Below are 12,803 nucleotides of genomic sequence, written 5' to 3'. Positions count from 1 at the left end.
ACAATATTCAAATTTTCTGAGACAGTCCTGTATAATCTGAGTTGATGTTGTTGATATTCACCTTTGGGTTCAGATTAACCTGTTGGCTTTCTACGAACGTCTGTGACCAACTACACTCTTCGCATTTATCAGGTCCTTAAGTTGTAGAAATGGTGTACCAAGCTCCTAAAAAAATAAGACTAAATAGGTTTTATCCTTTTAATATGACTGAAAAACAAACAAACAAACAAAAAAAGAACAGAAGGATGAGCAATAATATTTATATAGATATATACAAGTAAAACTGTACATGGGCACAAAGGAAGGAATAAGAAATGTTCTGAGTTCAGCAGTAGACTGTTATTATATGATGAATCAATACACATTATGAAGTACTGGATCGGTTCAAACATACTAGGAAGCTTCAGAGCTGGACTGATTCTGGAGTGTGCTTGTATTATACTGCTGCTCTCAACCACTCAATATCTCACGTGCACACACAAAACGGCACAGTCAGGCAAATACATTCATGTTTGGGGTAAAACCCATTCGCTCTGATTTCAACACAGGCACACCTGGACTGGTTAAGATTGATCCACTTGTAGTGGCTTGTATGGCTTGTTTCGCATCACTCTGAGTGCTTTGCACATTGTGTTTGCATCACGTCCACACGTTTGCCTGTGTGACCGTGTCCACCGTGGAAAGAATGAACGTCCACAGTCCATGTTGAGGGCTCGTGTGTACGGTTTTGTTTAATCCTCCTCTGTTTGTGCGTCCGTGGTTTCTCAGTCCATCTTAGGCTAAAGTGCTGCAGAGGAGGAAGAAGAAGGTTTTGTTTTGTAATGTTTGAGGATGGATTTAAGGATCATTCAGCCACTCAGTGTTGGACAGCACTGATTTGATCAGTAAAAGAATGTTTTTGCATGAACCTCAAGTTTGCTCAGATGCAGAGGGTTTTAATAAAATGATGTCTTGTGAGCTTTCAGTTCATGCAGTCCACCAGCTTTGTGCTCTGACTGGACAACTTCAGAGGCTTGGAAAGGTCAATCATCTTAGTTCAGCTCCCCAAATCTGCTGCCACATCTGTGCAATTTAAAAATCCACACCTGAAGGACAGGTTAAGGGAGGACAAAAAAAAACACCCCCAAACAGTCTCATCTGTCGCATAACCTGCCCGTTCAGTGTTTTTCAGTCTGTCCATCTACCAGTTGCAGTCTTTCTTGAGCAGTGTGAGGACTTTCCGGCCCAAACTGGCTTTCCAGGGCTTGACGAAGCTCTTCATGTTTACCAGGAGCCGGCCCTGCTTGCGGTCCGAGTGACCCGCCACCAGATATTCCAAGCCTGGTGAAGAAAGACGGGGATATTCTGCGGTTAATCTCTAAACCTTTCAAAAGGTTTTCCAACCAAAACAATTGAACGAAGACTTCTTGAAATGTCACCCAGTATTTCAAGGAAAACTATGATGTATGCATGAGTCTAGATTGTAGAGGAGCCTCCCTCCAGTCTTTTAAGTGTTACAAGACTTTTACTGCGTGTGATTTAGAGTCCAATGAGAGATAAATAGCTGCTTACAGCCAACATCAACTATTCATCCATGCATGTACAGTAACTAAAAAAGTTACAGGTTAACATTTTTGTAGATGGTTTTGACTACAAACAAATGCCGTCTATGTTCTACGGCTCGTGTCCTTTAAACGTCGTGAGGCTGCATCTATGCGAGTGTCTGACCTGGGTTTAGGATGGGGCAGGTGCAGCCCCGAGCCGTCCAGGACTCGGGGTAAAGCGTGACTTGGCCACGCTGTATCTTCAGTTTGGTGTTCTGACTGAGCACCTTCTGAACCTTGACCTCCACCTCAGCATGGGAGCCTTTGTCATGAGCTGACAGCACCTTCACTTTCAGCACTACAGGTCAGGGAGAGAGACAAGATCTATGTCAACACAAATAGAAACTTTCAGTCCTGCATCAAGACTAGTCCATGTGTGTTTTTAAGACCAGATAACCCAGTTTCACGTGTGGATTTGATCGTTCCTGTACTTAAATGGAAGGACTGACTAACAGGACCTCTTGAAGAAAGCTGACGTGGAACTAAAAGTTGTGTCTTTGGTTGCTGGACAGACTTCACAGGAGGCTTTTAATGTTTGCGGATCTTCCAAAACTTAATCTGAAATTCAGATGAGGTTCCCTTTCTCCACCGGGGTTGAAACGGAAATATTATTGCTCTAAACGTGCCAATATCTTTTTTTTTTTTTTACCTTGTCTGCACACGTATTAATGGTTGATACCATGTCGGTAAAAACCTGAGGCATATATATGTGCATTATTACTGTATTTAGTATATATACATATATATATATATATATATATGCATACACACGCATACACATACATACATATACACATACAAACCCAGTGTGGTTTTTTCTGTTTTTTTTTGGGGGGGGGGGTGACATCCACTGCCAATTCAGGAAGCAGGAACGTCTTTGAGGGACAAGTAGATGAATCCTAATGACTCTTATGATCCACTAACTTTTCCAAAAGTACATTTTTATGTCCAGATGTCTGAAATATCTCAACAGCTGTTGAAGTATTTTATACACTCGCAGCCTTAAGTGTAGCAGCTTCGGTTTATGTACGGCATATTACCTTATTTTAAGGTTTATGATCGACCAGGAAATCAATCACATTGCGATTTGTGTTATATGTTTATTAGTAAATGTCATCCTGAATGAAAAAAACTCAAGTTAGATGGTTATACCTCTGTTTCTGTTTTAAATTTTGCTGCGAAGGAAATGCATATCAGGCTTATTTCCATCAGAATAAAGCAAGGATATAACCTGTAACGCTGTAAACATATGCATATTGCTTAATGTATAACCAATAAAAATGTCTAAAAGAATAAAGCAAGCAGCGAAAAGTCACCTGCTTTATACACTTTTTATGCATATTCTCTGGATCCTGAAGCCACCTGATGTGAACCTGATGTGAGCATTTCTTTACTGGTGAAATCTTGTTTCCATTAACCTTTTATAATGAACGAAACACAAAATGTGTTTGCAGACACACAAACAACCCTAATGAGCTCTTACTTGTGCATTTTGCACAAGTTGGTTAAAAAACAGCCACTTTGCAAGTAAACAGAAAAATAATTTAAGATTTATGTATATATTTAAATGAGCATGTCAAGGTGTCATTAACTTTGGTCTGTTCTCATGTTATCAAGGAAGTTTCAAAACTGAAAAATAAAGCCTCTAGTTATTAAATAAAAGAAAATGCAAATTAAAATAGTTTTGCATAAGCTCTAACTTTTCCTCGCCTCTCATGTAGCTCATGTTGGGGGCACTTCAGCTCTGACTTTTGACCTCAGTAATGTTATCATTTATTATTCGTAGCTGAAAACACAAAGAAATGCACTTTGAAGTTGTTCATTACACCGAAGTAAGGTGTTTGACTACTTACCGTATGCATAATTCATGGTGCAAAAGAGTTTACTGTTCGTCAGCGCTTGTTCCTTGCACTCACACTTCTCTGCAGTGGACAAACAAAAGCACAGTTATGCAACATAATAAAACAATGCACGTGGGTGTGTGTGCAGACACTGTACAGGTATGTATGTGGTGTCCTGAAAAACGCAAACGCATAATAGTCTGTACATCCAGTGAGGTGCATATGTGCATGAAAGCTGCAGGGAAAATTTTACATAAACATTAACATTTGGCCACTGGTGCGTGGAGGAGGATCAATACGGCACCTGCACACAAACACAGACGCAGGTGTGGTGTCTCACCTGAGTAGTGCAAAGCAGAGAAGAGTTCATCTACTCTGAAGATCTGGACCGGGTCACTGGAGTTTCCTTCTTGGTTGTACTGATCTAGATCATAGCTGAAACGCATCACAAAATTAACTCAGACATTAAGCTGATTCCAGATCCACACAAAGTATAAAAAAAAGTAGAAATTCTGCTGCTTATTGTGAAACGACAAAAAAAACAAAAAACTTTGCACTTTAATTACACAAAGTTCAGCTTTCAAGGCCATTGTTCACTGATTGGCAAATAAAAGTGGCTATAACCTGCTATCCAATCCTGGTTCTGTGGTTGTTTGATAATATTCAGCAGAACGTTTGGATTAAAAGTCTTAAAGTGTACATATTGGAGTAGGGAGTGTGCTTGAACTCACCCAAACATGCAGTCTCCAGTAAATGGATCGCACTCTCCTGCACAGTCACAAGGACGGCAGCCGTACTCGTGGAAGCCCCAGTAGCCCACCATACACCTGTCGCAGTGCACGCCACCTACGCCAGGCTTGCAGATGCAGTTTCCGTTGGACGCGTCACATGACGAGCCGTCGGCCAGGTGGAAGGAGCCCAGAGGGTGACAGTTGCACGCTGGGGGAAGCAAAAAGTCCATTTAATGTTAACTGGAAGGTATTATGGCGTCTCAGTTTATGCGTGAAGCACAATTCAACAACAATGTGATTCAAAGTGCTACACAGAGACACTAAAACATCAAATAGTAGCAATAAAAAGCATGATTTAAACAAGAAAGAAAAGAAATAAGAACAATAGATACAATCAGTAGTCAAAATCTAATTACGTTTTTTAAGTCAAGCTTAAAATATGACTCTTTTTGCAAAGCTTTGATTGAAATAAAAATATGTAAAATAGTAACTAGACAACACAAGCAATAAACAGCGAGTCTAAAGGTCTTTCGGGTTGACGGCTATAGTTTATTACCAGCGCTTGAGGTGTTTCTGTTCTCATGAATTGCTTTATTGTCTGTCTGGTATTGTTTCAGACAAAGGCTTCTATCTTCTTCTTATCATGTTTATTGTTCTTTCTTCAAGATATGATCTTAATTATCAGAACAAAATACCCATGCGAAACAGCCTGAATTTGGGCCACAGTCTTTGAAGGTTTTGCCTCAAAGTGAGCAGTGACTAGCATATCAAGGTCTGATACTCAAATTACTTCAAAAGTCAGATGTGCAATTGCACGCAGAACAACACCCTCCCTTTTCTGCCTCCCTTGTGTCTCCTCTAATTGTGTGCTGATAGAGTGTTCTTTCAACAAACTCCAAAAACAATATTCTTTCACCAATGCTGGAACATCCACCCGTGTGTTTCCACTGACAGCCTCCACCATAAATCTGCCCCCATCTTTGAGGTTAGACAGAGAGGCAGGAGGGGGGGGGTTGGAGCTATTTTTCTTCTGTTTAATGATGCTTGTAGTTCAGCTGGCAGCACACGGCAATGTACTGTAGCCCACAAGCCTTCTTTGCTCCATTTTCTTTTTATACATACCTTATTAATGCTGAATCATTTAAATCAGAGCTCAGAATCAGAGTTTTCTTAAAGCCAATGGCCGAATATAATTGTTTTATTAAGTTATGTCAATTCATTTTGCAGTATTATTTTAATCCAAAACAATTACAGCAATAACATTTAACCTAACTTAAGCATCAGCAAATACAAATATTCAAAAAAGGTCAAAATACAAATAGAACAAGTGAAAAATACAAATTGAGTGATTGTTAAGCATGTTTAAAGCTTTTAGGAAACTCTTATACAGAGATGTCCTTGTTCAAATATATAAATTTTACATCGTTCACCATTGTTGAAACACATTAAGGTTTGGACTTAAGAGTTTGTTGTGTGCATGGATGTTTGCACTGGATGCAGTTCCAGAGAGGAAAGCAGACGTCAAAGACCGTAGCCATATATGACAGCTGGATGAAGACCGAGCAGTCGGACTCTTGGTAGAATAAGTTACTTAAATGACTGTAGCAATGTAGGGAGCAGGAGTGACTGAACTGGCAAGGGTTGCTGCAACAATGTTTGAGTTATGACTCTCAGGTAGGTCTTAAAAAAGATATGGGAGAGAAATGAAGGATTTATTATATTGATGCATTGATAAATGTTTTATTGTTGGGCTGAAATTACCAGTTGTTCAGTCTTGGATTTAGTTGAAGGCGGTGTTCTTTTAATCGGTTTGAGACTGTTCTGTGCATCATCTGTGTCGTAGTGATATGAGAGGATATAAACGGATATAAGAACATCCTGTTAAATCGGAAACGGTAGATGTTCCAGTGCTGAGCCTTGGGGCACACCTATAATGCAGCGGTGGGATTTGTCCTAGTCACGGCACCTTGAAAAAAGCCCAATTCAAACAAAGCCCTACACGCCATCCAAAGAGAATACAATAAGTAAGAAGTAGTGGTTTATTGCGTCAAAAGCTGCAGAGAGGTGTAGCAAGATTAGACCAGAAGACAGGGCTGCAGCTTTAGCTGTGTTTAGGCCCTCAGTGACAGACAGCAGTCACGATAATGAGGTGGCTGTTTTACAGTCTGACTGGTTTGGATGAAGGAGATTAAATGACACTGGAGACCTGTTTGAACCCTGTTTAATAAAAAGAACATATGAAAGTTTCAAAAAATGCCAGAAGTCTTCGACTTGACCAGGGCTGAAAGAGGGCTTTTCAAGTTGAGCTGTTACCTAACCCTTTCCGAATTAATCTGGAAATGTCCCGGAGGCCGCTGAAGGATTTATTACATGTGTGGATCTGGCACAATGGTAGGGAAATGCCCTGACAGAAGTTGGTAGGAATGTAGTCCAACACACGAAGCGGGAAGGCAGCCTGTCAGGAGTCACCCTAACCCATCTCAGGAAGAACAGCACTACCTCCATCCAACATATCAATGCAAACCTGACTGTTATAACACATAAATGAATCAAATGTACTAAAAGTAAACAGTGAGCCGGTTCCCCTCTGATTCTTAATAGTAGTTAGGTTAAAATAAGATTAGATAACCCTTATCATTAGACTGAACAGAACAGTATGCGTGAAATCATAGAGATATCACCTTTATATCCTTAACATGTATAAAAGGCCATATCTGCAGTTTTCTTTAGTAAGCATTCTTCATATATTAATAATTGACAGAGATTATTGCACCACCAACGCAGTTCCGTGTGAATCCAGCACACGTGTGCACGATGGTGTGCTCGGTAAGTTTGTGAGACTGCATATTTGCTTGAGAATTTACGAGCATATGAAAGGGTCACTTCACGACTCCCGAGGATGTGTGCAACCAGGAAAGCTGTCAGCTACAAGAGCTCGGACAACCAAAACTTTATGAGCGTGTGCTGAGACATGACACGACACCTGCCCGAACAGCCACTACACACACACACACACACACACACACACACACACACACACACACACACACACACACACACACACACACACACACACAGCAACCCCGCTGCTAAACTGTTTGGGTGTGCACAAGCTTGCGTGAAGCTTCACAAGAGTGTTTTCTTTCAAGGGCCCCTCAGAGGCTGGTATGATAAAAATGTTCCTCGCAACAGAGGGAAATTCCTCTTTTGTCAGTGAGCTGCTCCAGCGGGGTTTCACAACCTGTACCTTAAGACTCAGAGGTTTCCAAGCATGCCGTCGCTCCCCCCCTACCCCCCTTACCCCCCGCATCCATCATCTGTCACTCAGGATCGCTGGCTGCCATGGTTACTGCACAGGTGACTTCTCAGGTGTAACAAATGTGCACAACACCGAACCTAATCACTGAAATTCAATCCCTGCAGATAAGCTGGTGCATCATTTTCTATGACCTTATCGGAGATGCAGAGATATAAGAAAAAGACAGGGATAAAGTGATGCCACGGAATACAAATCCCTCTTTGTCCCTGACAGGAATTAATATTTTTCCCCCAAATTTCACAATCTCACATCCCAATATCCTCCACCCATATGGGTATCCGTGCACGTGTGTGCACTGTGCCAAATTCCCCTATTGTCTATTTTTTCAGCTCTTTTTGTTTTGGAGTTTTAATGTTGTCAGCTGCAGAGTTGTCGGAGCAGCAGCGCAGCTTGAAGCCTCGTTCAGATTTATGTTTGAGTTCATACATTTGTGATCTAGATCTGTCAATCTTTCTTGTGTTCAGTATTTATAGGTATCTGTTGGAAAAGTTTTATCGATCTTAAACTCCATCACTTCAACAACCTCCTAGCAGCCAATTCAAGTGAAGGCCGTTTTATCGTATACAAAGATGAAAAACTAATGTAACTTCACCGAAAATGGCCCTAAAGTGCAGTAAAGACTTTCAGCGGAGGTATGTTTGAGTCTGTTTCCTTCTCACTCATGCACAGGATTATGGGAAGCATGACAAACAATAAACAACAAAAAAGCATAGGCAATAGGAACACTAAACTATTTAAATGATTTTAACACTTAGGCCATTCTACAAACTGCATACTGCATTCTACATACAATGCAGTATGCAAGACACAGTATGTACGGTATTACATACTGGTCTGGTAGTCGCTAGTACATAGTGCGCCACCAGAAAAGCGATTATGTTTTCAGGTGCCCCCTTTAGGAAAAAGCCTAATATTTCATAAATATTGAGCAACAGTATCTTTGCCATGGGGTAAGAAGGACTTTCTTGATTACATTTCTTAAAACTAGCAAAAAGAGTCTAAAATAGTCTTCTAATTTTCTTGTACAAGCCTTTTTTACTTAGAAATTAGTCTTTTTTGGGGCACGGTGGCGCAGCTGGTAGTGCAGCCGTCTTACAGCTAGAAGGTCCTGGGTTCAATTCCTGCCGGGGACGCTGTGGGTGCTGAAGTGCGTGTTAGTTCCCCCATGACTTCAGCGCCCACACCCTGGGTGGGGTTGGTGAAAGGATCTTTCTGTGTGGAGTTTGCATGTTCTCCCCGTGTTCCCTTGGATAGCTATTGTGAGCTACCCTCACAAAAACATGCACACAGTCCTGGGCTACACATGCCCCCTCTGGCCAACCGGGGTGGGGAGGATCTGGCTGGAATAACGTGATCCTTCCATGCGCTACGTCCGGCCGGAGAAACCCCACCCTGTCTGCAGGGCCCTCCCGGGGTTGGTAAAGGATGGCAATGCACAGGACTGACTTAGGTAGGAACACTGGGTGATGAAAATGGTGAAAAAAACAGGATTTCTATATCCAGTATCTGCTGTAAATTCATGGTGCATTATGGGACAGACTGGTCAGTTGATGTTGGTAAATAAAACTACTGATTTTGGCAAGTTACATACATACATCTTTTAAATGTATCAAATCTTTTTGCTCTGGAGGGGAATCCTTGCCTTGAAAATCAGTCTTACTAGCAGTATATTTAACTCAGGACTCAAAATCTGAGCCTTTTTTCTTTAGTTTTCTATTAATTTCTCTTCAAATGGAAAATAAATAAACCCTGGTTTATTTAAAGCTTTTTTAATAAAATGTCAAAACATCCCTATTTCCAACATCACTATAATTCAGTCTATGTATCCAATCAGGTAAAGCACTGACATCACGATGGTACAAAATACAGTATTATACCAACCTGAAGCGTACAATAACGTCAGCACTGTTACTGTTACTGGTACACCAACTTAACATAGACATTTCTGCCATCAGTTTACTAAAGTTATGGAAGAAAAACTGATGTAACACCCATTCACAAAATCTACGAGGTGGAAAAATTAGACAAGGAACCCAATCAAGTGGCCAGTCACGGATGAAAGTTTGGATCTGCTCAAACCCAGACACGAGTTGGAGGAGTTTAGGCTCGTCCAACTCCGACGCTGACGGTCTCTAAGGTGTAATTCAGGCTAAGAGAGCAGTTTGACAGCCTGCTGGCGAGATAAGCACAAGAATTTTCCCCATTTGGAGCAAAATAAACCACAATTCTAAGACTATCTAAATAGGCGCAGATCTGTTAAGATTATCTGTAATTGGACGAGGTGTCATCACAGAGCGCTGCTCCCCAGTTCAACAATATTTAACTGCAGCCCGAGCCGCGGGAACAGGGCACATGTGCACCCTTGTGCTGCGTTGGGCTTGGCACCGTGCCGAGACACTTTTGGTCCTCGCAGCCCAGAGAGGAGTGCAGAGCTCACCTCATCCTATCTGAAAGGGCTTTGAGAAGCAGTTAATAAAGAGACAATGAGCCGTTTCAGCCGGTATATCGCCAGCAGACGCGTTTCCCTGTGGAAGGGGCAGTTGTGGCTGGATGAATGTGGGGTTTTTGGAGAGGCAGCCGCTCTCTTACTGTAACGCCGTTCCGCCTCAGGATCACTCAGCAGAACGTGGCTCCGGGCCGTCCCGGCCTACTTTCAGCCCTGGTTGTGCATCCATCCCTATCTGTCGATTTGCTAAGCATCCATGGTTCTGTTAGCGCTACGTTGTATAATGATGGGAAAATGCTTGTTTATCAAATTTTAAGCAATTATTAACCCCCCCCTACTGAGTTTTTCCTCTTGATCTTAGCAGTGAGATGCCTCACAGTGAAACACCTCAACAGATACTGGGACCTTTTCTTTTTTTTAGTTATTTTGTGACATTACATACCAGAATTTAAACACACATGCAAGTTTTAAGTCGAGCATAGCTGGAGGACTGAGCTCATTGTCTCAAATCAGACAGATAATCAGAGGTAGAACGTAGCCAGTGGTCTGTTTACGGATGAGTATCGCTCGTGTTTACTTAAGACCCGTCTCATCAGCGAAGGGGCAGCGCGCCGCTCGAACCGTCTCTGAAATGAAGCCCCCTCACACATTTACAACTCCTGACAATCATTTCCCTGAACTCTGAGTCATGTCTGGAAATGGTAAAAAAACAACATCAAGATGGACAAGCAGGAGATTTGTCATGAGCCTTGAGTCAAGACGAAGGAATGCCGCCATCTGATGATTAACTCCACTGCAACCTCGGATAGCGCGTGGCCCGTCAGCTTCCTCACACACACACACACACACACACACACACACACACACACACACACACACACACACACACACACACACATACACACACTATCGGAGCCAGGTGCCCGTCAGGATTCAGTGCTATCCAGCACGTCTCAGCTTGCGATCCGTGTCCTCAGCATTCCTTAAGAGAACGAGAGCACCGTGCCAATGTGATGTGTGTGTGTGTGTGTGTGTGTGTGTGTGTGTGTGTGAGAGAGAGAGGTTGAAATCATGCTTCACGATTTGTTACCACAGGAATGATTAGTGATGTTTCTCGACGTTCTCCACGCAGGAGTTTTAAGTTTCACTGCATCATTTTGACAGATTCATTACAGTCGTAGACATTTCTAAAGCCATGTCAGTATTATATAACCTGAATTTGAAATATTTTGCTTGCGGCACTACATTGTTACATTCTACTCAGTTCTTGGTATTTTTAGCCTTCTTCTGTGCCTCCCTCTGGATTTTGCTGTTATTAGGGATTGCTACATCTCACGCTTCAATCTGGAGTTTATTGGCAGTTATGATTTCCAACTGGTCGGCGGTCACTGATTTTATCAGTCTGGATCTTGATGTTTAACAGGACCGCAGCTCAAACTACACCTATGAAACTTTTCTAGTGACTGGTGTCAACTGTGAAAAGCCACTTTCTTCCAGCTTCTCCTTTTTGATCAGAGGTGTGGTTGAAGGAACTCGGATGTGTGTAACTCTTACGTTTGCAGGAGTCCGGAGCGGTTTGCGGCCGCTGGGGGTCTCTGTAGAACCCGGCCTTGCAGTTCTGACACTGGCGTCCTTCGGTGTTGTGCAGACAGTCACACACGCCTCCGCTTCTCTGGCCAGACGCGCGCCATGCCATCCAGTCGAAGTGGCAGCTCTGAGCGTGACCGTTGCACTTGCACTCTGTCGTGTGAGACAGCAAAATCACACATCAGGACCAGAGACATTTCTGTTTTTCATTTGTTTGCTTCTCGAAGGAACATTTTCACCAAACATCAGTGTTTTTAAAGTTTCATTGGTTGGTTTAATCCTAACTTTATTGATCCCCAAGCGAGTGTGTCAGTCGGGCTTACTTCGACACTCGTGCGGCGCCCCCGTCAGTCCGTCGGCAGGCTGCCAGGGTCGGTCGTTGTACAGAGGAGCGCAGCGCTCGCAGTGATCACCTGCAGTGTTGTGTCTGCACACACACTTCCCATGGACCTGAAAAAGTGACAAAGAGCTTTTTTAGCAACAGGCAGCACGATAGATGGAGAGAGAGAGATAGGGGGGAGTAAAGAGGTCACAGAGGTGGGGAGAAAAGGATCTGGGCCTGTTGGAGGTGAAGACTGTTCTGTTATTTTTTTCCCCCCACTCTTTTCTTCTCATAAATATTCCCTGATTTTCTTATTTTCTCTTGCTCCATCTCCTCCTCGGTGTCTCTCACCTACCCTCGCCTCAAATTAGAGAAAGAAGGGTGATTGTTTGGCTTCATTGCTGGAAACAAGAATGGGCCTCTGCTCTGAAAAGCCTGCGTGTGTGTGTGTGTGGTTATGAATATGTGTGTATGAGAAGAGTACAAGTATGTAGCGCTGAGAGCACAATAACAATCTCCTTGTCATTCCTTTGAGCTGGAATGCCATGCACGCCGGATAATGATTGAAGGGGGGTGGGGGCGAGGAATCTGAGGAAGCTCTTTATTTGTTTGTGTTACACCGTGCAACTGTAATATAGGACACACAATTATACAGTGATTACAGAGGTAGGCATACACTAATCAACGTGCACACAGGGATAGAAAAATGCACAAAAACACACACATACACGTGTTCTTACATTTGTTTCCCACGGTGCGTGAATCAAACGACCCCTGAATGGCTCTGATTCACACACCGCTCCGAGAGGAGACTTAAACACATCCACATGCTATAAGGACACACACACAACGTAAAAAAACCAACAAAAAAACACACGCCCCCCGCATGAACTGACCCTGGATGAACGCGCACATGACTGGTTTTACACACACCGACCGCACACCCTTTTCGCCACACTAACGGGGGGGGAACA

The 12,803-nt window shown here is 42.7% G+C and overlaps 1 protein-coding gene across 1 annotated transcript in view; it reads right to left on the bottom strand.

Moving 5' to 3' along the window:
* Positions 1–246: 246 nt before the first annotated feature.
* ntn4 (netrin 4) overlaps positions 247–12,803 on the bottom strand; it is a 35,037-nt gene continuing 22,480 nt past the window's right edge. The window contains exons 4-10 of the mRNA XM_061714486.1: positions 11,831–11,957; positions 11,475–11,660; positions 4,156–4,363; positions 3,765–3,859; positions 3,437–3,505; positions 1,708–1,881; positions 247–1,320 (exon numbers count right to left, since the gene is read on the bottom strand). Coding sequence (XP_061570470.1) covers positions 1,181–1,320; positions 1,708–1,881; positions 3,437–3,505; positions 3,765–3,859; positions 4,156–4,363; positions 11,475–11,660; positions 11,831–11,957 — 999 coding nt within the window. The 3' untranslated portion in view covers positions 247–1,180. The remainder of the gene's footprint in view (positions 1,321–1,707; positions 1,882–3,436; positions 3,506–3,764; positions 3,860–4,155; positions 4,364–11,474; positions 11,661–11,830; positions 11,958–12,803) is intronic.

Source organism: Cololabis saira, chromosome 23, assembly GCF_033807715.1.
Source record: "Cololabis saira isolate AMF1-May2022 chromosome 23, fColSai1.1, whole genome shotgun sequence".
NCBI lineage: Eukaryota > Metazoa > Chordata > Actinopteri > Beloniformes > Belonidae > Cololabis > Cololabis saira.
Note: the sequence above shows the minus strand (reverse complement) of the source record. Positions and strands in the feature narration are given on the sequence as shown.